Below are 25,336 nucleotides of genomic sequence, written 5' to 3'. Positions count from 1 at the left end.
TCGTGTGTCGTTCGTGATGAGCTCAGTTGCGGCACCCCAGTATGGCTTGGCGGAGAAGTGGGTCTTCTGCAGCACGGCGTATACTACTACCACATTGGATGTCACACCAAAGCCGTGTACATACGCGACGGATTAGCTTGACGCCTGGCCTAAGCATCTGGCGGGGATCCTGGACAGCCACATTCATATTTTCAGCCAATACTGAATTTCTCATCTTTGCACTTGCAGTTGCACTTGTTCGCGTCAAAGGGATGATGCGCGCCCGTGCCGGTATTTAGCGTGATCCTTTACCAAACATTATCGACGGCTCTCTTTTTATCTCATCACTCGACATCACAGTGCATCAAGCCAACGCGCTGCCCAAATCAAATTTCGACAACACCACCGTCTTCACCACGCGTCAGGCTTCCTTGCGACACCGGATTTGAGCTGATATATGTCGATTTGGCCGCGCGCCGGGTGGTCTCCAGGCTTCCCAGGCCGCCTCTTCGCCCTTCCTGAATGGAAGAAGTTACCGCCGCGGATCGCGACATCAACTCCATCCCACAACGCGACTCGACCGACATACCCACTGCAGCCGACACTGCAAGCAATGGAGACGGTTTCCAGCGAGACGGTGCATCTGAAATCAACGAGGAAGATGATTCAGCGCCTGTAATTGGACATGATGGTGGCGTCATCGAGAGGCCCGCTAAGCGGCGGAAAGTTGAAGACAACACACCGCGTCGCTCGGCATCGCGGGCTGTGTCGCCGCCCTGGAAGTCGTTTGTGGCAGATGGACCGACGACGGTATTCGAAAATGGTATGCGAAAGTCGTCGCGAGTGAACAAGGTGACAGCACCACCGACACCAGAGCCTGTAAAGCGGACCCCGCGACCAAGCAAGACAACGCAGACGAATGGCACACCAAAGACCGGCATCAAGCGTGAGGCGCGCAATGGCTCAGGGCCCTCGTCTATCCCGAAAGCGAAGGCACAATCGACCCTAATCAAGAAGGCGTCCACGCAATCCCTGGTTACGCCTGCGCGCAAGTCGGAACGCCAGAGAAAGGGTCCTGCAGCTGCGACAACCTCCCCTCTTGTATCGCCAGCATTGCCAAATGGGTCGCCCGAGGCTTCGCGCAAGCGGTGTGGGCGACCTAGGCGGGGTGCCCAGACATTGACTGATGATATAGACGCTGAGCCCGAATCGAACGAGCATGATCCTTACGCCAGTCTGTACGGATCCCCCGACGACTCCAACCCATCCATGCCAGCACCGCGCCTCCGCTTGCGGCTACGTAAGCCCGATCCCCCCAATCGCCATCCCCACCATGCCCCGCCCAAGTCACAGTACGCATCGCTGGAAGAGTGGTTGGGACAAGACGATCCACTGGATGGCGAGGAGGCATTGCGGATAACAGAGGAAAAGGCTGAAGAGGAGGCTGAGCGTCGGTTGCAGATTGTTGAAGCCGCCGAGCATGGTGTGTTGAGTCAAACACGATGCAGCATCTATGCGCCCGAGGCCGCTCCAGAACCTCCGCCACAGTACGGTCATTGGGATCATGTAGTCGCGCACACTGTGCACTTCAACAAGCTGCTCAAGGAAGAAAAGGCTTTTCATCGTCGGACGGCCAAGATTCTGGCCAGGGAGGCATACGATTTCTGGAAGAACAAGTTCAAGCGCAAGAGCCAGGATGAGATTGAGCAAGAAGAAGCTGAGCGACAGGTGACAAGGTACAAGCAGCTTGTGAAAGACGTCAAGGATGCGTGGGGTCTGGTCAAGGTCGAGATTGACAAGGAGCGTGTGGCAAAGTGGGAAGAGGAGCAGTTGCAGCTGGGACACAAGGCCATGGACGACATGTTTAACCAGGCGCAAGAGATTCTGGGTGGCCGCAATGTGGGCGATGGAGCATCCTCCTTGATCAGCGAAGACCGGGACTTTGATGAAGAATCTCAAAGCGGGGCATCGAACAACTTGGAACTACCTCACGACGACGACGTCATGTCTTCAAGCTCAGATAGCGAACAAGAGAATGAAGAGGACGACGATGCTAATCTAACGGCCGAACAATTACGCGAAAAATATGGGGAACTGCCTGATCTCCCGGAGAGCAGCTCAGAAGCCGAGCCAGACTCTGATGAGGAGAATGCGGAAGATGAAGAAGGCACTCCCGCGCCGACGCCCGACCCCGAACTCGATCTTGTCGCTCCCGATGAGTTGCCTGAGAATCCATTAGTCCATACGAACGGCTTCCACGATGACGATGAAAATGAGGATGAGAACAAACCTGGTTATATTGATCCTGCTACAGTGGAGCTTGATCAGGTTGATGAGGCTTTACTGGACTCTGACGACGAAGACAAGGGCTCAGAGTCGGGCAGCGAAGCTTGGTCGAGCAATGAGGGGTCCGAGACTGATGGCAATGAGCAGGAGGCAGATGAATCTGAAGAAGATGATGACGAAAGCGGGGAGGAAGATATGGGCATGATGGGCTTCCTGGCCCCCAAGGACATCAAGAAGCTCAAGGAAGCTGCCAAGACAGCTGTCGAAGATGAAGAACCGGACAAATCGGCAGAACAGACGAACGGTCGGTCTCCATCGCCAATGGACGTTGATGAGGAAAAGCCCCACATCAATGGTCATGATTCGGTTGCTGAGGATCAAGAAGCGCACGTCAATGGAGACACCACGGAGCCTGCCCCATCAGTCGAGGTTGCTGAGCCTTCAGCTGAAGTTGCAGAACAGCCCAAGAACGCACCCCGATCTCGCCATTCTTCTCCACCACGGACCGAGGTACCATTTCTGCTGCGTGGTACGCTTCGGGAGTACCAACACGACGGTTTGGACTGGCTTGCGAACCTCTACGAATCTGACACCAACGGTATCTTGGCAGACGAAATGGGTCTCGGTAAAACGATACAAACTATATCGCTCTTGGCCCATCTGGCTGTACGCCATGAGATATGGGGACCACATTTGGTTGTGGTGCCCACCAGTGTCATGCTCAACTGGGAGATGGAGTTCAAGAAGTTCTTGCCTGGTTTCAAGATTTTGACATACTATGGTGATATCAACGAGCGAAAACGGAAACGCTTGGGTTGGCGCAACACTGGCAAGGACATGTACAACGTCGTCATCACCTCGTATCAGCTCATTCTGCAAGATGCAGCAGCATTCAAGATGCGCCCTTGGCGGTATCTCGTGTTGGACGAAGCTCACAACATCAAAAACTTCAAGTCTCAACGGTGGCAGACCATGCTTAACCTCCGGACAGAACGACGACTGTTGTTGACCGGCACACCGTTGCAAAACAACATTGACGAACTCTGGTCCCTGCTTTACTTCCTCATGCCAGCTGGCTTTGCTGGAGAAGGCCGCATTGCTGGCCTGGACGAGTTCACCCTAGCGTTGAAGAATCCCACATCACAGATTCTTGACCAAGGTCGCCAACAACTCGATGCAGAAGCTCAGAAAATTGTCAAGCGACTGCATGAAGTGCTCCGCCCATACCTGCTCCGACGACTAAAGTCAGAGGTCGAGAAGCAAATGCCCGGCAAATATGAACATGTCGTCTACTGCAAGCTTTCCAAGCGGCAGCGACAGCTCTACGACGGCTTCATGGGTCGTGCCTCGACAAAGGAGATCTTGTCCTCCGGCAATTACATGTCGATTATTAACTGTTTAATGTCATTACGAAAAGTCTGTAATCACCCCGACCTGTTCGAGACGCGAGCGATCGTGACGTCGATGGCTATGCCCAAGTCGGTGCCTGCAGAGTACGAGATTAAAGACCTTCTCATTAGAAAGCGCCTGCAAGAGGGTATGGAAGACAAGCTGGTAAACCTGGACGCTCTAAATCTAGTGTTCGCACGACGCGAACAAGCTCAGCTAGGCCATGCAAGACGTACATATAAGATCCGTGCCACACGGCCCTTGGAAGACCTCCTGGTTGAGTGCAAATCACGGCGTCTCAAAGATCTAGTTGAACCCGGCACGTCGTTACAGTCGACCATGGCAGCTATGAGGAAGAGGGAGGAAGTGGCCGTCCAAGATCACCTACAAACGTGTCTCAACCTCACTCGCGCTCGTACCCAGTTTATGCCTATCTATGGCAAGGATATCATAGACGCACTCACCGTCGACTGGCACGACTACACCTTTGGAGGTATCACGGAAGGAAAGAAGATACCCAAGCCCGTGCCATACCGACCGCATCATACCCCATATCCAACCTACCATGGCTTTGGTCAAGCGCAGATGCTACCAAAACAAGAAGAGGCCGTTCAATACGATATTGTCAAGCGCCGTCGCGGTGTTCTTGGATTTAGGTCTCCACGATCTGATGGTGTCATCTCACAATGGCATGATCAACAAATCACACACTTCTACGACATGATCCCGACACTGGAACAGCGTGCTGAAGCTTTCGAGCCTCTCATCACTCGCTTTACATGCGTTACGCCTGCTGTTGCGGCTGAGGAGCTGGCTCCACTAACGTTGTCCAAACGTGGTGTCGATCTGATCAGGACGTCAGAACTAGTACATCAACCAGACCCCTTCCATGCTTCACGCATCCGTCAATCTATCGCCTTCCCCGATAAGCGTCTTCTCCAGTACGACTGCGGTAAACTACAACGGCTTGCCACGCTTCTGCGGGATCTACAAGCTGGTGGTCACCGTGCTCTCATCTTCACACAGATGACAAAGGTTCTTGACATTCTTGAGCAGTTCCTCAACATCCACGGGTATCGGTATCTGCGTCTCGATGGGTCTACCAAGATCGAACAACGTCAGATCCTTACCGATCGTTTCAACACCGATCCACGCATCCTGTGCTTCATTCTCTCTTCTCGATCCGGTGGTCTTGGTATCAACCTTACGGGTGCTGACAGCGTCATCTTTTACGATCTTGACTGGAATCCAGCAATGGACAAGCAATGTCAAGACCGTGCCCATCGAATTGGTCAAACGCGCGATGTGCACATCTACAAGTTCGTCAGCGAATACACCATTGAGGCCAACATTCTCCGAAAGTCGAACCAGAAGCGTCTTCTGGACGACGTCATCATTCAAAGGGGTGACTTTACTACCGATACGTTCAACAGGGTCACCTGGCGCGATGCACTCGACGAGAACATGGGTATTGACACAACCGACGAAGCAGGTGCAGCAATGGAACGCGTTCTTGGTGAGAAGATTGGTCTTCTCGGCGATGCTCGCGTAATGGGCAGTGTAGAAGACACGGAAGATCGCACCGCCGCTTCCATTGCACAAAAGGAGATCGTCGACGAGATTCAAGTAGATGAAGTCGACTTCAACGAGAGTCTGAATGCTACCAGAGCCGCCTCCGAAGCCGCAGCCGCCGCGAAAGAAAACGAAGATCTTGACATGGACGGCAATGAGAAGGAGAGGAGACATGTCGACGAGTACATGCTTAGTCTGTATCGTGAGGAATATGGCAAAGAGCCTTATCGACCACCAACCGACCGGCAGAAGAGGAACCGCAAAGGTCAGGATCCTCATGTAAGGCATCGGAAGAAGAAGTACTAGTAGTAATTTTGTAGTTGGGCGGATCATCACTATTGCATTCTTAGCGAGCGGGTGTGGTTGGTGAATATTGTGGAAGGGGAAAACGAAGGACCTGTATTAGTAAGCTTTGTATGAATGTCTTGTGTGTATAGAAAGAGTGGCATATGCATGGTCTGGCGTTGCATTCAGATGAGAAAATACGAGGAGTTTTTGCAATGATCTTGCGATGGCGATAATCTCGACGCGTCGTTCTTTCATTGTGTTTGCGGCCATTTACCTGATTCACTCCTGCTACTTACCCTGAAGTCTCAATGTTGGGGTTTTGGAAATGTTGCACTTGACTCGTCGTGCATCCTACCCTCCATGTCTACTTTTCGAGGCATTGTTGCTGGTAAGTACACTTCTACCCGTTTCCCGCCGGCCTGTCGGCTGCCGCATAATTCATTGATGTCAGCGCACTAACGGCTTCCTGCAGAATTCCCCCGGATCAGGATTGACTACTTTCGACAACAGCCAGAGTACAAACCGCCTCTTACGTGCTTCTTGAGCCACGTTCATTCCGATCATTTGGCTGGTCTTGAGTCGTTGCGCGCACCATTTGTATGCTACTCTGCTGCAACTAAAGAAATACTCCTACGGCTAGAAAAATTTCACTATAGCATGAACTTTACCAAAGGCATTCTAGAGAGTCGGAATGTCACCTATGACCGGAGTATGCGCAAGTTGGCCAAGGCACTTCCTTTGGATACGCCAACAGAGATAGAATTAGCGCCCGGCAACACCATCAGAGTCACTCTCATCGATGCTAATCATTGTGTTGGTGCTGTCATGTTTCTCATCGAGGGTAAAGGCGAAATAGTGCTATACACTGGCGATATTCGAGCAGAGACGTGGTGGGTGAACTCATTGGTTCAGAACCCAGTGCTACTACCATACACACTAGGAAATCTTCGACTGGACTGTGTGTATCTGGATACGACTTTTGCTACCAAGAAGATGCCATACCGCGAGTTTCCGAGCAAAGCAGAAGGCATCCGCGAGTTACTCAGTAAAGTGGATGAGTATCCCGACGACACCATCTTCTACTTTCACTCCTGGACGTTTGGGTATGAGAATATTTGGGTAGCACTATCTACTTACTTGGGGTCACGGATCCACTTGGACGACTACCGAGCACGCATATACGGCTCTTTGTCCACGTTGGACAAGCGAGGTCTCCGAGAAGCTGGGCTAGACGTCCCGATGTCCAACAAGTCACTTCGGGAGTCTGGCCTTGAAATCCGCGAAGAACCTGCTTTGTGTGGTCTTCGAAATGGAAACCGCATACAGCCAGGCTGCTTGACATCCAAGGAGAATGTTCGCATACACAGCTGCGAGCGCAGGATGGGATGTGACGTTATGGACAAAGAAAAAGACAACAAAGTCGTGCACATCATCCCGATAATCACCCGTGCCGATGGGTCTGAGATTGCCGAAATTGGTGCAGGAGGTGGCAAGGGCGATTTGGATCAGAAAGAAGAACTTGAGACAGGTGGGACAGCCGAAGTAGGCAAACTGATGGAGCTTTGCGCTGCATCTATTAGCGATGAGAACACGCTTGGCGAGGTTCTCGCATTACTCCAGCAAGCCCTCGGTGAAAATGGCAAGTTAGATCTGGACGTTCACTTACAGAAACAAAGCGAAGACACTCAAGACGACTTGACGCTGCAGAGCCTCGTTTCAGTACTATCAGGACACGCTTCAAACTCAATACCGGAGCGCTATCCAAACAGGACGATTCGGTTCCCGTATAGTCGGCATTCTTCGTATTCAAAATTACGTGAGCTCATCAAGGTTTTCCGCCCCATATACATCCTTCCATACACTGTCGATGAGAAGACATGGACACCGGAAGTCAGTATGGAGAGCCTGTTCGGCGACCTTTGCCATGTCCAGCTCTTCCGCCACGATGCCGAGATGGTAGAACTTCACAAGACCAGGATAGCTCGCGAAAGTAGGAAACGAAGCAGAGATGACAGCCAAGTGGACACACAGACTACTGAGGACGAGATAACGAGTCCATTCGTGACAGGAATGTCTACCTCCATCAAGAGTCTCGAATGTGAGGGACCAGTTACACCAAACGTGATCACTAGTGCCGTGGACATGACTGCCAGTTCAGGAAGACAGGTCTCGACCACTTTGCCTCCGACGGTGACGGTTCTAGAGCCTGAGCACGTCCCTAATGACGAAATGGTTACTGAAGACCCAAAGCCCACACCTGTCCCCCTCTTATCAGTATCAACTACACCAATATCGAAGGATCTCTCAGTATCAATATCTGTTCCCTCCATCACGGTTACGCCGACGCCTAGCAAAGGGAGAAGAAAGAAGCTTCAGAATAAGCAAATTGCCGGATTCGCTGCCAGGAGAAGTTACGGCCTTAATTGGAGCGACATAGAATTGATATCGACCCGAAGCAAGGCCGACCAAGAAGAGCTAGAATTGTGAAAAGGGAGCATGTTTCTGTGATCACATTCACTGCGCCAAGTCCCTAGTATTATCATACGAAGTAACCATGTTATCTTTGCCCTGCGCTTACGGTCGGTAAAAGCATAATCAAGCCTCGCTTTTTCATGCGTGGGTGAGCTTCCCATGGCATGTGGGAGGTCACGAATTGTAAACGTGGAATGTTCGTCGCGATGGTGGACATGACGAGCTAGGAACGCGAAAGTAGCGCGTCCATCGTTACACAGCCCTTGCCCCCTCCAATTTTCTGTCCCCAATATTCTTATGTCCGTCCACCTTTCATACAAATTAATTACCCAGCGAGTCGGGTTGGTGGTGCTAGGTCGTTTTGCCAGTTTCCCATTCCTCCCTGGCCGGCCGCCTTGCGGTTGTCGACCATCTCCCTTGCTTGGCAGGGCATATATACCAACACTATGCGAATATGATGGTATATCGTCAACACGCTTACCCAGTCACTCGTTCATACAGTTCTCGCGTCAGGAGCAGCAGTCATGTTTCACTCCAGCTCCGCGCTGCCCTTCGCTTGCTTACCACGGCACTGCTAGCCGCCAGCATCGCCAATGCGATAGCACTTCCCGCCCCAGATGCGTCAACAAACGAACTCCCATCTCCATCGGACATTGAAGCAGCTCTGGCAGTAGCTGCTGAGCCCCAGGAGAACTACTTTGACGAGATGGAAGACGGTCTCCGATCGCGTACCGGATTGCAATTAGTCAAGGACTTCTTCGCTCGTCTCTTCGGCTTCGACCCTGATAGTAGTGATGCCGCAACTACCGTTACCGTTACCGTCTCTGTTACCCCCTCTTCTTCCATCGTCACCCCGCCTGGTCCTCCATCAAGCAGCAGCAGCACAGCAGACGTCAGCACCCCAGTAACTTCTTCGAACCCAGAGACAACCCCCAGCCCAACCAACGATATCTACTCCATCCTCCCCGTCGGCTCAATGACAACCGCAATTAACATCTCTCTCCCCCGAGCCCATCTTCTCCACCGCCTCCTCCCCCGTCCCCATACTACCCCCCCTATCCCGCAAACACCTCTCTCTCCCTCACCGGCCCCTCCGCCACCGCCGCAACCATAACCGGCTACTTCAGCACCAACGCGCTCGAAACCGCCATCCCAATCGCAGTAAATGCCACCACAAACACCACCGTAACCCTAACCTCCGAATACACCTCCATCATCCTCGTCACCGGAACAGGAAGCGGAACTGGCCTCCCCCTCCTCCCCACAGACGCCGCAGCCCCTCTATGGACAAACTCCACTTCCGCACCTACACCGCTCAGCACCGACGCCGCACCTTTGGGCACCGGTATCCCAATCTACCCCAACACTACCCTCGTGATGCCTATTGTGGTAAACGCAACAGGTAGCCCAGGTACCGTATTAAACGTCACGCTCCCGCTTACCCTTCCTACCTCGACGTCTACTTCGTTCGCTAGTGCTTCTGGGACGGCGGCGGATACAGATGCTGATGATTATGGGTACGGCGGATATGGTTCCATGACTATGATTCCGCCGTATGCAAATGGTACTGTTGCTGCGCCTACGGGCACGGGGGTGGTGGGAACGGCGGTTAGTACGAGTACGAGTACGACGACGACGACGACGACGATTGTGGAGGTGCCGACGGATGTTGCGGTGCCTGTGCTGCCGGTGCCGGTGGAGGGGTTGAATGGGAGTTTGGTGGGGTTGGGGGAGGAGTATGAAGGTCAGTCTTATTAGAGATTTTGTGTCTCTTGTTTTTCGTATCGTTTGAGAAGGAAGAATGTGTGTGTGTGGAGATGTGTCAAGAAAGAAGAGATGAGAGAGTGTGTTCCCTGTTTTTCTCATTATTTGTCTGGTTATCTCATGACACGAACGAAGGTATGCGTAATGATGGTCTCTCTGTTTTATCCCAAAGCACTGCACTGCACTTTTCTAGTCTGATTTAGGATAGCAAATATATGTTATACGCCCCCCATCATGTGTTCGTGTCATCTCTTGTATACTGTGCTTTCTCCCCACAAACACGTCAAAGCTAACACACAAACCCCACACAGATCTCACCCCCCTCCTACGCATCTGCGCAAACCCCCGCATCCTCTCCCTCTTCTACTCCCTAAACGACCCTTCCTATCCCGTCCTCGCTCCCTTCCCCGGCTGTATCCCCTCCCCCCTATCCTCCTCCACAGCCCTCCCCAACTGCACACTCCTCGGCTCCACCCTCCAAACCTGCCGCTCCCAATCCCCCACCCTCCGCATCCTCCTCAGCATAAAAGCCTCGCCCCTCTCCTCCGTCGCGGGAAACGCCCTCTTCGGCGACCCAGACGCTGGCTCCGAACCTTTTGGTCATGTTTTCGGCACCGCCTCCTCCTCATCTTCTTCTTCTCCCACAGCGAACGACGACGACGATGACGGATTCCCGAATCTGTTCGATACTAAGCATACCCCGGATACACTCGCGGAAACGCTTGTTTCGCTCTTCGGACCCATTGTCGATACGGCGTCTTCTTTGTCGGCGTACCCCCGTCCCTTAGGTTCAGATGTCGTACTTGGCTTCGATGTACAGGTTCCGGTGCAGTGGAAGGGGACGTATCAGGATGGGCGGTTTCATGACCTTGTGGATGAGTTGAAGGAGAGGATTGGTGGGAGTAGTGCTGTGTTTTGGGGTGGGTGGGGGAGATGGTTGGTCGGAGGGGGGTGGAGATGGGGGGTAGGGAGGGGTGGGTTGAGTGGGATGGGATAGGGATGTGATGGCTGGTTGAGTGGGAGGGTATGGGAACAGGAATGCTGGTAGACGAATAGAGAAGATAGGGGATAAGGAATATACTGATTTTGGTACGGATGATGTTTTATTAAGTCTTTGTAGTCGTATCTAGGATGTGGCTGTAAAATCTTACAGGTATAGGCTAGTTTCGGATAGAAGATAGCTTCTCTTGGAGGGTGTCTGAGTCACTGACGTATTCGATGTAGGTCCAAAACTGTTAGTTCAGGATTGTGAGAGCTACATGGGTCCTGTTCCCTGCGAAAGTCTTCAATTCTCAATCAAGACCTACAGATCCAGGATTGCACGTCTCACAGAATTTCATGCATACGCGACATAACACATTTTTACTCGTTTTCATTTCTGAATAATTCGCCCCAAGTGACGAGTACCTAGCTGTACATGACCTTGCTATGCTCCGATTGGGTGCAAGTCCGTAGACTGCCTCCGAATCTTAACCGTAATCTTTTTGCTCTTATTGCCTCAAATTGAGACTCATACCATTAAAAAGCGGTCAAAGAAGTCTCGTATGCTGGGCGATGATAGAATATCCCCCTGCAAGCACGAAACCACTGGAGCAGCTTACCATGCAGCAGCGTTGTCATCCGCCCAGTTGCTAGTGGATGCAGCAGCGGCGTTACCACCAGCGTTGCCCCAGTCACCGGCAGTAGGTTCGGCAGGAGGCAGAGGGCAACGCTTCTCACCGTGGCCAAATTCGTCGCAGTTGCGACACTTGACTCTGCTCCAGTCGCGGGGCTTGTCACACTCTCGGGAATGGTGACCCTCTGCATCGCAATTACGGCACTTCATGACGCGGGGCTTGTCGCACTCACGGGAGATATGGCCTTCTTCACCGCAGTTGTGACAAGCGCGACCTCCACCGCCACCGCCAGTAGGAGCCTCGGTACAGTCAGACTTGTTATGGCTGAATAAGTTAGTAGATGCATGAAGTCAAATTGAGAGAAAACATACCCGGGGAGATTGCAGTTGAAGCAAACACGGTCACTGCCGCCCATGAGCTTGCGAGGTGCAGTGCAGTCTGACTTGCGATGACCAAGCTCACCACAGTTGAAGCATGCTTGTCCTCCAGATCCCTGAGGGCAGTCGCGCTTTTGATGTCCAGTCAAACCACAGCCGAAACAAGCACGGTCGTCGCCGCCGCCACCGTTGTTCTTGAACGAGGATCCGTTGGTAGCAGTCGTGAAGGCGTTACTGGAGCCAAATCCGGCGTTGCCACCAAACTCAGTGCTGCTCTCGAGGCCAGCATCGCCGCCAAAGCCAGTGGGGTTCTTGGCCTTCTCAGCTTCCTGGCGCTCTTCTTCTTCAGCAGCGCGATGCTTCTTTGACGACTTGTGACCATGAAAGTCCTTTGTGAGGATTTGCCGATCACATAGCTCGCAGATCGTATAGCGAGGAAGCTGCTGCTTCGGCGGGGGGTACGGGTTGGAGACCAAGGTCGACTGGATAACAGACGCACCACGGGCCATGATGAAGAGTGAAGATGAACGGGAGGAGTCTGGGCTCGTACAAGGTTAGCTGTTTTCCACGGCGAGGTGAGAGTGAAGCCAAGCAAACAGATTGCCGTTAAGCCTGAGTTTGCCAGTCGAGTCTGTGTATCAGCCGCTGAGCAGTTTGCTGGCACTCACAATCGCTTGTGTGCTCATGCAATTTTGCTAGCAGCTGCTCAGGATAGCAGAAGGGAGTATAAGTGTAGAGATGAAGAAGACTTACGTGTTAAGGCTTTTGAGGCCGTCGTAGGCAGTTGCTGGTACAGCTGCTGTTGGCTGACCTCGTTGTTGAAGTGAGGTGAGGTGAGGTGGAGAAGCGGTGGTGCTGATTAGAGGTGAGAGATATATGGGCAGGCGCGAGGCACCGTGCGCTAGCAACAGCAAGCACACCACGCGAGGCCGGGGCTAAGCGGATATGGTATGGAAGGTACTGGAATGAGAAGGCGGGAGGCGTGTATGCATGGCGGATAGCTGCAGAAGAAATGAGAAGTCGCCAACAGAGCGTGGCCTGGAGCCTGCACACAAACATCTCGCACAATGTTCCTGCACCCAGACAATATCAGAGCCGTCGAAATGCATGGTAATCGGGTTCAAATGTGGACAAGGACTGAATTGCAGGTATTCGCAACAAGGGCGGGCGAGGTAAGGGCAGGACGAGAACTGTACCCAACGTCTTGATTGAAATATGGGAGTTATCGAAGACAAAGTAAAGGGTCTATATAATTCAGCCTAACATGCACTTGCTCTACATACGCCATATGGGTGTCGCTCAAGCGCCGACAGGCACGCCGTCTTCTTCTTCGGCCTCGTTGGCTCTCTGCTCTTCAGTCTTCTCAGGCTCCCTCCAGCCCGTGCATGCTTGTACAAACACTACAATGACTGACAGTCCGACAGCACACAGAAACAATGCTTTGAGTGCATCCGCGTAAGCCCCGATGGCGACTTCCCGGTCCTTCCCCTCCAGTTGACCTACTAACGCAGGACTTCCCAGTAGTCTTCGGGTGAGTTCGTCGCGATTCTTCAACCCGGCTCTCGCAAAGCCATTGTCCAAGGACTTGTGTAGCACACGAACAAAGTATCCGCCACCAATCGCCGAACCGAACGAACCGGAGAAGCCACGAAAGGTCGCAAGGAGAGAAATGACAATCGGATGCATCTCCGGTAGTGTGAGATGAAGGAGGTGGACGAGCGCGTAGTTCATTGCAGCACCAGTGGCAAGGCCATTCACAAAGACCATGACGACGTACAGACCCCAGGGACTTGAAGGCGTTGATATGAGTGCGAGTACGGTCATGGCGACGGGAAATACTGCCATGGCGATGACGGTGTGCAGGTAGAAGCTTCCGGTTCGCTTGATGTGGAAGACGCCCGCAAGTAACCCACCAGTTGCGAATCCCGCATTTGTTGGTATGAGAATTGATCCGGCAACTGCGGGCGCCCATCCTCGAACAGCAATCGCGTACACTGGAGTGTAAAAAAGGATACTCCAACGAGCCATCATGAAGCCAGTCGTGGCAAGGCAGGTCAACAAGGTCCCACAAGACCGTAGAACGGAGACTGGGATGACAGGATCGCTGGCTACGTAGGCTTCATTAAGCACGAAGATTGTTAGAGCGAGTGCTGATAGTATGAGAGGTAGGGCAAGAACTTTCGGACCTGACAGACCGAAAAGGAAGAGTACAATCGTGGTAGTCAACAACACCGATCCGGAATAGTCGATACGGGTAAGTTTGTCGCGAATCGAAAGATGGTCATACTTGATATTCTTGGATGTATGGCTTGCTGGAATCGAAAACAAGAGACCAAAGCCGGCGATGAGACTCAACGGTGCCTGGATGCCGAAGAGTGGTTTCTGCAGACGTCAGCTGGGTCTTGGCAAGATCTATCAAGAACAACTTACCCATCCGATTCTAGGTTCAAGGGCACCTGCAATTACGGCTCCAAGCGAGACGCCGACTGTCATTGCAGTATTGGCAAGACCCATGTACAATCCTCTTCGTTTGGGACTTGTCATCTGGATTGCCATGATACTAGCGACAATGAAGATGCCCCCACCACCCGCTCCAGTGATAACTCGGCCCAAGACGAAGTGCCCGAATGACACCGAGGTAGATGTAATGATCAATCCAATGCAAATCAACATGGTAGAAAAGAACATGCACAAACGTGGGCTGAATATTTGACATAGTCTGCCCATCAAGGGAGCTAGCGATGACATGGCAATGAGATATGCAGACGTAAACCAGCTAGCATTCTCAAAAGCATCTAAATCCGCAGCGATGGATGATTGTGTCGTGGTGAGTATAGATATGTTGGTAGCTGATGATGTCAGTCTTGGTCTGACTACTTTCTCACTTGATAGTACAAGACGCGTGAAATGACGAGTTCAACGCGTAGAAAAAGGAGATGTATGACATGGATAGATGAACATGACTGGAGATTGGAGCCTACCTTGCAGGAAGATCAATAAACCAACATTGACCACGATAAATGCTCCTCTAGATGTTGAAATGGCTGATTCTTCATCCTTGGCATCTCTAGACAGGGGTGGCGATGACAGACGTTGGAGCAGAGGGTCTCGTTCTGCCGAGTCATTTGAGACGGTCATAATTTGAAGATGTGAAATAAACTACAAAAGCAATTTACACGCCAGAAATGATGTTAGAGAGAGAAAGCGAGGATAAGTCATAGCACGATGATACGTGCAAGGCTGTTAGTGCATGCTCGGATTACAAATGCGGGATGAGCTCGCTGGTCGGGTGGCCCAGGAGCCCGATGGCTTTCGTCCGCAAAAGCAACAAGATATGAATCATGACATATGCAGCGCGTAACAAAGACGATTAAAAGTGAAGCTTGGCAGTGGGCTCAAGAGAGGAAGCCGAGAAGACCAGGACGAAGTTGAACGCGCGGGCATGCGACAGATGTGACGTCAACGCTCATTGGCTGCTCAGGCCACGCAGGCGCAACTGCCACCGGGCTTCATAGTGGAAAGCTGGCCTCTACAAACAATATCATCAGGACCGTCCAAGGCCTGTCGCGCGCCTGCTTACTCTTTTTTTGCCATGACGCCATGAGTCTCTTTCTTTCCACGACTTTATATTTCAACAAATACCCACAATGAGGCCACCATCGCAGCGCCTCGTGTCGCTGATCTTCGGTATGCACTTGCGCATGTGACTGCGGTAGCTTCTGACTGACTACTAGACACATAGTTTTTCTTTCTCTGCTCTTTTGCGTCTCTTCACGAGCGTATGCCGAGCACGAACAAGACCATGCGCACCAGAAACCACTTGGAGGGGGTCAAACTTCGGGCAACCGGGGCTCGTCAGCACAGGGTCGAGAGGCGTGGAAGTCAAGATGGGGGAATGCTGATGGAGGTGTGAACCCTCACCAGGGCGTATTGGCCTATGATGAGGCTATGGCTTTGCTCCACCAGATCAAACCGGCAACAGCGCCATGGTGGAATTTCGAGAAGAAGTCTGGCATCCTGGGCACGAGCGCATACTATGCAAAAGAGGTCTTCTTCCTGCTATTCATGAACGGACCCCCACAGCAGGAACTCTTAACGACGAACCCGCAGCCGAAGAAACTTGGTCAATCGCTGTCCCAGGCCGTCACGCTGCTGGAAGAGGCAGCCACGCAGAAGAACCCCGATGCATTATTCACCCTGGCCGAAATGAACTTTTACGGAAACTACACGCACCCGCGCAACTACTCCGAAGCATTCCGACGATACCACGAACTCGCTACGTTGACCGGAAACGCCTCGGCACAACACATGGTTGGCTTCATGTATGCGACTGGTATTGGTGGGGCAACCAAACAAGATCAAGCCAAAGCCATGCTTTACTACACTCTTGGTGCCGAAGGCGGCGACGTGCGGTCAGAAATGGCCGTTGCGTACAGGCATTCGGCTGGCATATCGACCCCGCGTAACTGCGAGGAAGCCGTGTATTTCTACAAGGAAGCTGCGAAAAAGGCCATTGCCTACCTGCGTTCTGGTCCACCGGGTGGCCACTCAATGCCGCGGGAATCATACAATATCGCCGACGATGTAGGCGGGGTATATGGCGAGGGTGCAAGCGCAAGCAGTTCGGGACCAAACGCCAAGGTAGCAAGCGCTCAATCGGATGCCTTTTCTTCACTCGACGACGTGTTTGAATACATGGATCTCCAGGCTCGGAAGGGTGACGCGAGGGCGACATTCAATCTTGCCAAGCTCAATTACGACGGCGCGCGGACGCTGAAACGAGACCTTCCAGCGGCCAAGAAGCGATTCTTGGAGCTCGCTCGCATGTACTGGGCCCCAGGTGGAAAGATCAACGCCAACGTATCACCCACCACCGAGAAGTTGGCCGCGAAGGCTGCTGGCTACCTTGGCCGTATGTTCATGCGAGGTGAAGGCATGCCGCAGAGCTTCGAAATCGCAAAGACTTGGTTCAGGCGTGGCATAGACCTGGGCGACGCACTCTCGCAGTACTCCATGGGTATAATGTACCTCAATGGTCTTGGAGTGCCAGAGGATCCCGTCAAGGCTGCAGAGCTCTTTGCTGCAGCTGCAGATCAGGATTTGGCAGTAGCTCAGGTTAGACTCGGTGCGCTGTTCCTGGACCAGGGAGACATTGCAATCGCTATCAAGTACTTTGAGCTTGCCGCTAGGCATGGACATCTCGAGGCCTTTTACTTTTTGGCTGAGATGACGCACAATGGCCTTGGACGCGACAAGTCTTGCCCTGTGGCGGCTGCTTACTACAAGCTCGTCGCAGAAAAGGCCGAGCTTGTTTCCACATCGTTCCCAGAAGCCAACGAGGCTTACACAAATGGTGATCTCGAGACGGCACTTGTCAGCTACATGATGGCGGCTGAACAAGGTTTCGAGGTCGGACAAGCCAATGTGGCCTACCTACTTGACCAAGTCAAGCCTCGCTTTACCCTCAACTCGCTCATGCCTTTTATGAAGCAAAAGGCTTCGCTGGCTAGTGACGCTCTCTTGGCTCTTATCTACTGGACACGCTCTGCCGAACAGAAGAATGTCGACTCCATGATAAAGATGGGCGATTACTATCTCATGGGCCTTGGCACGTCTCCTGACCAAGAAAAGGCTGCTGCATGCTATCAAGCAGCAGCAGAGACTATGAGAAGCGCCCAGGCCATGTGGAATCTAGGCTGGATGCACGAAAACGGTATCGGTATCGACCAGGACTTTCATCTCGCCAAGAGACACTACGACATGGCTTTGGAAACCAATCCTCGCGAAGCCTATTTACCGGTAGTACTGGCGCTGTACAAGTTACGATTCAGAAGCTGGTGGAACACCTTTACAAACGGTAACATCAAGTCCATCCAAGAAGAGCCAGGCAAGTCCCACTCCCACTACACCATCTCCAACAAACCCCCTTAACTAACATTTCCCCGCAGTGGTCAAAGAAAAATGGACCTTCTTCGAATGGGTAAACGCCTTCCTCGAAGCAGAATTAGCCGTTTGGGACGACTACGAACCAGAGGACTACGACGACCACGGTGACTACTACGGCGACGGCTACCACGGCGATGACATCGATTCTGATATCCTAGAGTCCCTCATCATACTGGCGCTAAGCGGCGCTTTGGCCTTTTTACTTTACTACCGCACGCAGCGCCAACGACGGCAGGAGGAGGAGAGGAGACGCCAGCAGGAGCAGCAGCAGCAGCTTAATAATCAGGGTATACCGGTGCCTCAGCAACAGCAACCGCAGGTGCAACCACAGGTGCAACGGCAGCAGGATAGGGGATTGTTTCCTAACCCTGATGATCCTGAGTTTATGAATTGGGTTGCTGGTGGTGTGGGTCATTGAGTGCGTAGAGCATGGATTGGCGTTTTTCTACTTTTGGGTGTTTGGGAGGGTTAGATAGGTATTTCTGTATTGCAGGATATCAGAATGTGAGGGATGTTTGTTACGTGTATAGGGTGTGAAAGGTGTATATTCTTATACCTTTTAATTCAATGCTGATAATTGAACTCTTCCTGTTCGTCGTACATATATGTCGTATCATCCATCACCAACCTTCTCTCAAACATTTGTCACGCAGAGGACCAAGAAAATACAATTAAAGTTTTCTTTTGTTATAATTTCCAACATTTGCTTGCGGACAAGGGCGTGAGTCCATCCCGGGCGCCACTTTGCTACTTTTAGCCCTTCCACCAACAGCACTAGCCTCTACCAGGGCGTATGCGCTACCTGCTTATTAAACATTACAGCCTCGTATTATGTGTATGTATGACTCAACCATTAAACACTTATGACTTTGTAATCGTAGACCCTCCCTTTGTTTATATCTTGCCTTCTCCCCTGGGATCAGGAAAAGAAAAGATGGTATCCACAGACTGCGAGTTTCATCCTTTGTTGCTGCTGCAGACGTCATGGCCGAAAACGCAAGTACCACCACGACGACGACGGCTACGCCGCCGCCGCTGCCGCCGCGCATAGCATACATCCACACGACCTTAATGCCCGACTGGAACGAACAAGACTTGCACAAAACACTCGGAAAGTGCGTGAGGCAAGAAGACCCCTCGCTTCTACCACCGCGTCCACGCCACCACTTCCTCATCGGCGCGTGCAACGAAACCGACGAGCGCGTCCGCAATATCATCGTCAGCTACCTGCCCCCAGGTAACGAGTTCTACTTCCGCCACGTGCGGCGAACGAACCTCGAAGTACGTATCTCGCGCTCGCGGGCCGTGACACCGGATGGCAGGCGTTTCCTCCAGCGGTGCACCGACGATGGTGTTCCGACTGTTCTTCGCGGCGAGACGGACGAGGAGTGCCATGAGAGTATGCTGGCGGACAGCGACTACATCATCAATAAGGCGACGACGTATGACAAGGCCTGGTTCCTGAACAATGCGCGCGTCGGTGTACCGCAGGATAGCATGTTGACGAATGCCGAGTACGATGTCAGTAAGCACGACGCCTCCAAACACCGGTTGTGGCAGCGGTACCAAGGACGTGGGTGGAGAGCTAGCTCCGGTGCGTTCCACGGGAATTACGATTGGAAATGTCGAGGATGCGGGGGCAAATGTAAAAGAGGTCAGTGCAAAACGACATCCTACGAGCCACCGGTTTACGCAAATTATTACTTATTGCCGGAGAGGGGGGGTCGCGAGTGGGCGCGATTAACGGCCTATGAGGTCATGGATCTTTATATGCTGCAGAAGGCGCATAGTAGACATGTGGTGCAAAAGGAGTTGCGCAATAGCGTCGACACTTTCAGCGGAGATTGAAGCGTGAGTTGTCGTCGATGACTTCGCGGACGGGGCCGGGTTTCTCCGTCGACAGCATGAGCCAGTCTGAGCGTTCGGAGAAGCCGGGGACGGGCCGGCGGAAGTTGGATCCTTCTTGATCGTAGCCCGTGGCGTTTGAGATGAGGGGTGTGCTGGAGGAGCGGCGGAGGAGAGAGGCGTCTGGGACGGCGGAGCGCATGGTTAGGAGTTGCGTTACTAGCATACCGAGGACAACTGTGGATATTATTAGCACTTGAAAAAGAATGCAAATCAATGTGTGTGTACTCACCATCAGTCAGGCACATTAGCAGACAAGCATGCCCCATCTTTGCGAAATTCCAGTTCAGAAAAAGACCGTTGTTGCAGAGCGTGACAATCAACATGAATCCAGACCCAACTACATTCCTAATCAACATGACCCTGAAATCGTTCTGCGACGAGCTACGGATAAACTGATGCGTCCTCTTCATCCAAGGCTTGGATCCACGAGCGGGGAACTCGGTTCGCAGTCTAGGTGTACCAGGCGCACTCGACAACTCTGGCAGGACCGAGGCGAGCGTAGGGCGAATCTGCCATACAAAGATGCCGGTCAGACCAAAGTTAATGACGGTATCCAGGACGATGATTGCAATAGCCGCGCGGGGTTCAATGCCGATTCTGCATTGGCCGTCGTCAGGTGATATTACAGCCATCGGGTTCACAAATTGGTAGCCCATTATGCCGAGGAAACCGCCGATTGTCAGTAGTGATCCTACAACGTAGATGGGGTCGCGCTGGCGGTCGACAAAGGGAGCGCGGACAATGTGGACGCGCTCGAGGAGGAAGAGGTAGCTAATAAGAGGTTAGTATGAAAAGTGGATAGGACGGTGTAGTGACGTACAGTGGGATCTTTGCAGCAGCATACATGGCGATGCAGACACGTATCGCAGCGTAACATTGAGGCTCCGTGTGCAGTCCCAAGCCTGCAACTATCATAGCGGTGGCGAATACAAAAGCAGTACAGACGAAGCCTTGGACGAAGACGAGAACATCTGAGAATTGGGTTTTGGTAGGTGGTTTTCCGGCTATGCGACCAGCGCGATATCCTGTATCGTAGTTAGCAAGATGCAACCCAATATGTTGTGAAAAGACTCGACTTACCCTGAACCAATGCAAGTATAAAAGCATACAATATACACACTACGACGACGATAGTCCTCTGTAGCGGACGCTCAACCCTTCCCACATCGCGCTCCTGATACTGCACCGGCGACGCCTCAACGCACACCACCAGCGTCAAGCAAAGGAAAGCAGCCAAGAAAAAGAAAGAGGACATAATTATCGACTAATACAAACAACACAACACACACCCCAGAGATAAGGATAAGGTAAAAAAGAGCGTTACGGGACAACGCACATATATGGAAGGGGGGCAAGTCGCACAACGTAACGTAAACGTCAACGTGCCGTAACAACCATATAGACAAGTCTCCTTTATTCTTCCTCTCCGACAACCGCAGCAGCAGCCCAGCCAAACCCTACACGACGCAGCCAAACCAACCGAACCGAACGATCAAAACGCTCGTTACGAAACCGGGCCGGGCCCCGAGGGCGAACACACGTTAGTTGCGGGTTAAGCCAAGGCTAAACTCGGGCTGGAAAAGAGAGAAAGGCTGATAAGCGGATGATAGCGAGTGAGCGTAGGAGAGAGAGAGAGAGAGAAAAGAGAGAGAGACAGGCCGGAAAAGCGGCTTGTAGCAGAAAAACAGGTAGGTTGACTAGGTTTGGGTAGCGAAAGTTTGGTCGAGCGTCGTGTGTTGTGTTGCAAAACGGGGAAACGTGGGCTAGATTAACGTAACGTGTGTGAAGTGGGACGGGGTTTTGCGAATGACGGAAAACGGAGTAAAGAAGGAAGCGCGCGCACACGTGGCTTAGGTGCTGCGTGTTGGTACTTCTTGTAGTGTGGAGTGTGTCAAACCTTAGCTGGGGTCCTCTGATGTTGCGTGCACCTGGGTGTCATAAAATACTGGACATATTAGTGTAAAATGGCCACTGTAGTCGCCAGACACGTTTGTTGGGTGCTTTACCCCACTGTCCAGTATTTTATGTCACCCAGGTGCGTGGGCAGGTACGTATAACCACACCCTTACCCTACCCTCTTCGCTACCAGTTGCCCTACTTTTCATGTTCCGTACACACCGCCCTTGCCCGAAGCTTATTACCGGCTTTTTCCTTCTCCCTGCTGGCTGGTGCTAGCTGGTGCTGGGTTGACAAGAAAGAGGGATGGAATTGCCTGGGGTCCTTGCATTGTTTGCGGAGCGCGCCCGCCTCAAAGCTAGGCGCTGCTGTTGGACTGGGCTGGAGTTTGCTCCGTAGTGTGGTTCCGGGGGGAGTGAGTGATCGGCGGCGACGTGCGAGCGAGGTCGGGGCGGACCAGGGGGGGACGTTTGCGCTAGGGAGGACCGCTGGGCCGCACATCTGTGGTTGGGCGGATGCAGAGTTCTGACCGCTGCTTCAACGGCGGACAAGGTTGAGGGTGTGATTTGTGAAATGTGTATATTCAGCTGATGATGCGCTTCTGTGAAGTTATTCTTTCTTCTTTGCCTGTTCTTTCCTGGTTACTTCGTCACGAGAAACTTAAATTGCGGAGGTTACATTAGAACACGGTCTCTCTTGGTCGTGCACATTCGCTATCTGCTTCAGCGTAAGACGTCGTTGTTTCGGCGCTAGGTCTTCAGGGGTTATCCCTCTAAATCCCTATTTTCGGGCAGACAGAGGAAGGGTTTTGCCAGTGGCTGGTTAACATCGGATATGGGCTAGGCCGGGCTTCAGTCATGTTACGGCGTCTTCTTTTCCCTTACAAAACATGATTTGCCCTCTTCTGTCTCTTTTTCTGTCAGGTGGGGTTTTAGGCTTCTGCATATCTTACGAATAGTAGACTTATGCATGGCGTTTGTTAGTATCTCCGACCTGTTGAATGGTCTGGTACTGGCAGATACACGATCTTGCGTTTCTTCCTTCCATCGCCTTGCTCGGTTTGTTTGATTCCAATGCGCATAGTCCTGATAGAGCATGCATCTCGACTTCAGAGACCCTGAATATCCAGCCTCACTTCATTTCCCATGCCTTTTTCAAGCCATTGATTATACGTTGGCAGCATTCAATAGCGGCTTAGTGCTTGACCTATGGTTCGGTGGCGGGTGGCGTTCCCCACGATGCGCTCGGTCGTTGATACAGTTTGGCTGCCACTGCACAATGCTGCCTAAGGCTATAAGATGAGCTGGTTTCTGGTGCGTCTGGCCTGTGTTCCAGATCTCGACGACCTGTTTTCCGCTCGCTTCCTCCCATCGGCCGAGAGATACACGGACATGTACGTTCACGGCGGAAGTCCGTGGGTGCCAAGCAAGTGTGAGACGGTAAGGCTTCCTTCGTCGCGAGTCGCGTCGCGGAGTATCTGATCCAGAATGACGTGGGCGAGTACTGGACTATGTGCGGTACAGTGACACATGTGTTTTCTGCATAATATTATGTTGTCAGCAGTCATCTCACAAGATCAAGTTTCCGATCATCTACGATCCTATGATACAGAACCTTGTAGCAATCTAGGACGCTTTCAGTTCGTATGCGCAACTCAAATTCCATGAGTATGGAAGCCGTTAGGCATCTTTTGAATTCAACTGGCTTCTTGGCTCTACAGTAGGTAGCTACTGTATAAGTTGTGGATCGCCACCCTGAACCGGTAGTTTCCTCATTGACATTCGGATACACTTATCTCTTGCCACCACGTGTGCTCTATCCTGTGGGTCTAGAACTTAGTGTCGATGGAGAGACGGAGGAAGACGCTACAATATGGCCAGACTACCGCGTTAAACGCCTATCAAGCCTAAGTCTGACAGTAGACTACCTAACCCTAGGGGCCGTAAGTAAACAATAGATTGACTGCGGGAGGCGTTGAAGCGCGAGAGCCGGATCGCGATGGGCCAGAAGTGGATATTTTCCGGGTACTATAAGATGGCGATTAGAACCAGCGGGCGGTTTTTGCGTAGGTAGACTGCGTTCATAGCAGATAAGAGCGAAAACAAAGAGTGGACGGAAGAGAGCACCGTTTAAGAGCGAGGCAGTCAAGGCGACGGTGGATTAGTAGCAGCAGCTAAGGAAGATAGACGCGAGCGGGCAGCTAAATATGATAGGCGAGGAAGCCAAGTTCCGCGGAGTGCAGGAGGCATCAATCAAGGCCATGAGCGCAGGTGAGAATTCCGTAGTGGCAATCATGCCGACGGGAGCAGGCAAGGGTTTGTTATTCATGTTACCGGCGTGAGCAGAGCAGGAGGGCACCACCGTGGGAGTGGTAGGGAATAGCATTTGCACAGTCTGAGCTTGAAAATCTATTATTACAAAAAAAGAAATCATCGCCCCTCCTAAGGCTCTTTCCCTTTCGCATAGATTGAATACGTCCATGGAATGCGACCTTTGATGCGGTCTTCACCAAAGACGTAACTGAGAACCCTGCTTTGCTTCATCCGCGGACCGACAATATATGTTTGCACAAACCATTGGAAAACATATAAAGGCACGAGAAACCGGTATAAGAACCAGTAGATTGGATTTGCCCAGGATTGGCCACGAATAGCGACAGCTGATAGGCCCCGGTCGAATTCGAGCACTGCTTTTCGTTCGGCCTGGTACTTCTGGAAAATTTCCTGAAGAGTAGGCTCGCTAATTTCGGGGTTTTTGCTCGCTTGCACAGCATCGTGGAGCAGGTTGCAGATCAAGGCTATGTCTTGGATCCCATTTGTAAACCCGAGACCTGCGTTAGGTGTGAACTTGTGACAGGAATCACCGGCGAGCACGATCCGTCCCAGGCTCCAATGCTCGAGTATGCCCTCTTCCAAGTTCGCCATGCCTGCCGTTGAGCTGTTGTAGACATCCTTGATCTTGAATTTATCATTGACCGGCCAGTCTGCGAAGCTATCTGCGAATTCATCCATCTCGGACTGGGTATATCGCTTGGACTCCGTGGTAGGCTGTGGCAATTTCTCGTACAGGAATATCCAACCACGGTCACGGCCAGTGATCCACATAGTGCAGCGGTCTTTGCCTTGCGTATCGGTAGCCTCCCCAGCTTCGCATGGTCGAGGAAAGTTGGACCATAAGCATCGGTAGTTGGCGGAGAAGGGCGGTTCTGGATTCCGGCTCGCTGAGAATTTGCTCTCGGCTGAAAGCCTGTGCATTGCCTTTCGCGTTTGACTATGCACGCCATCGGCTCCAAGTACCATAGATCCGGAGTAAGTTTTTCCGTTGGCGCAAACAACGACTACGCCGGTGTCGCTAGTGGAGACATCCACGACTTTCTGACTGAGCAGGTATTTATCCCTTGCGCTCTGTGGCAAGGCGTCTAATAAGGCTCGTACAAGGTCGGCTCGATGGAACGCGAGAGGTTCGAGGCCAAAGCTAGAAAAGCAAGTCAGTCAACATTCAGACGACCTTGGGTCAGTTGATGGAGCAGGCAAAGAAGTCGACTTACTTTCCCCGACTTATCTGGATGGCTGTACTGTCTGTGAACTTTTTGCCTTCCTTCGTAAATGATTTATTACTTATTGCTTTCTGCCCAATCGAAAGCAATTTGTCGAGCAGGCCCAGCTGTTGCATGAAGCGCATGTCTTGAGGCCCAAGCACAAGACTAGCTCCAGCATCGACAGCAACATCATCATTTCGTTCCAGGACGAGGAAGTCGATGTTGGCCAGATGTAACGCGTGAGCAGCGGTTAGTCCGACCGGTCCACCACCAATGATGATGACCTTGAAAGAGTTGCTTGGCAT

General features: G+C 52.1%; 9 protein-coding genes across 9 annotated transcripts; 5 read left to right on the top strand and 4 right to left on the bottom strand.

Annotated features, from left to right (window-relative positions):
- Positions 1-501: 501 nt before the first annotated feature.
- PtrM4_117510 (HepA, Superfamily II DNA-RNA helicase, SNF2 family) lies at positions 502-5,532 on the top strand (the record flags this gene model as incomplete). Its single annotated transcript, XM_001935093.2, has 1 exon — positions 502-5,532. One exon carries the CDS (start codon positions 502-504, stop codon positions 5,530-5,532), a length of 5,031 nt encoding a protein of 1,676 aa, XP_001935128.2.
- A 342-nt stretch (positions 5,533-5,874) lies between these two features.
- On the top strand, positions 5,875-8,001 carry PtrM4_117500 (YSH1, exonuclease beta-lactamase fold involved in RNA processing; the record flags this gene model as incomplete). The annotated part of the gene is made up of 2 exons (XM_001935092.2): positions 5,875-5,902; positions 5,987-8,001. 2 exons carry the CDS (start codon positions 5,875-5,877, stop codon positions 7,999-8,001), a joined length of 2,043 nt encoding a protein of 680 aa, XP_001935127.2.
- Positions 8,002-8,440: 439 nt separating this feature from the next.
- Positions 8,441-9,826, top strand: PtrM4_117490 (uncharacterized protein; the record flags this gene model as incomplete). Its single annotated transcript, XM_066108264.1, has 3 exons — positions 8,441-8,846; positions 9,149-9,594; positions 9,821-9,826. The coding sequence occupies 3 exons, from the start codon at positions 8,441-8,443 to the stop codon at positions 9,824-9,826; spliced, it is 858 nt and encodes a 285-aa protein (XP_065961449.1).
- Positions 9,827-11,347: 1,521 nt separating this feature from the next.
- PtrM4_117480 (AIR1, Arginine methyltransferase-interacting protein, contains RING Zn-finger) lies at positions 11,348-12,252 on the bottom strand (the record flags this gene model as incomplete). Its single annotated transcript, XM_001935090.1, has 2 exons — positions 11,348-11,690; positions 11,738-12,252. The coding sequence occupies 2 exons, from the start codon at positions 12,250-12,252 to the stop codon at positions 11,348-11,350; spliced, it is 858 nt and encodes a 285-aa protein (XP_001935125.1).
- A 790-nt stretch (positions 12,253-13,042) lies between these two features.
- On the bottom strand, positions 13,043-14,299 carry PtrM4_117470 (AraJ, Arabinose efflux permease; the record flags this gene model as incomplete). The annotated part of the gene is made up of 2 exons (XM_001935089.2): positions 13,043-14,125; positions 14,174-14,299. The coding sequence occupies 2 exons, from the start codon at positions 14,297-14,299 to the stop codon at positions 13,043-13,045; spliced, it is 1,209 nt and encodes a 402-aa protein (XP_001935124.2).
- A 1,091-nt stretch (positions 14,300-15,390) lies between these two features.
- PtrM4_117460 (TPR repeat, SEL1 subfamily) lies at positions 15,391-17,674 on the top strand (the record flags this gene model as incomplete). The annotated part of the gene is made up of 2 exons (XM_066108263.1): positions 15,391-15,430; positions 15,486-17,674. 2 exons carry the CDS (start codon positions 15,391-15,393, stop codon positions 17,672-17,674), a joined length of 2,229 nt encoding a protein of 742 aa, XP_065961448.1.
- A 1,086-nt stretch (positions 17,675-18,760) lies between these two features.
- On the top strand, positions 18,761-19,443 carry PtrM4_117450 (uncharacterized protein; the record flags this gene model as incomplete). Its single annotated transcript, XM_001935087.2, has 2 exons — positions 18,761-19,283; positions 19,349-19,443. 2 exons carry the CDS (start codon positions 18,761-18,763, stop codon positions 19,441-19,443), a joined length of 618 nt encoding a protein of 205 aa, XP_001935122.2.
- An 80-nt stretch (positions 19,444-19,523) lies between these two features.
- Positions 19,524-20,852, bottom strand: PtrM4_117440 (uncharacterized protein; the record flags this gene model as incomplete). Its single annotated transcript, XM_001935086.1, has 4 exons — positions 19,524-19,771; positions 19,827-20,368; positions 20,418-20,622; positions 20,678-20,852. The coding sequence occupies 4 exons, from the start codon at positions 20,850-20,852 to the stop codon at positions 19,524-19,526; spliced, it is 1,170 nt and encodes a 389-aa protein (XP_001935121.1).
- A 3,082-nt stretch (positions 20,853-23,934) lies between these two features.
- Positions 23,935-25,336, bottom strand: PtrM4_117430 (UbiH, 2-polyprenyl-6-methoxyphenol hydroxylase and related FAD-dependent oxidoreductase; the record flags this gene model as incomplete). The annotated part of the gene is made up of 2 exons (XM_001935085.1): positions 23,935-24,967; positions 25,041-25,336. The coding sequence occupies 2 exons, from the start codon at positions 25,334-25,336 to the stop codon at positions 23,935-23,937; spliced, it is 1,329 nt and encodes a 442-aa protein (XP_001935120.1).

The sequence above is a fragment of the Pyrenophora tritici-repentis genome, chromosome 6, assembly GCF_003171515.1.
Source record: "Pyrenophora tritici-repentis strain M4 chromosome 6, whole genome shotgun sequence".
Lineage (NCBI taxonomy): Eukaryota > Fungi > Ascomycota > Dothideomycetes > Pleosporales > Pleosporaceae > Pyrenophora > Pyrenophora tritici-repentis.
This window is presented reverse-complemented; position numbering and strand designations above follow the sequence as displayed.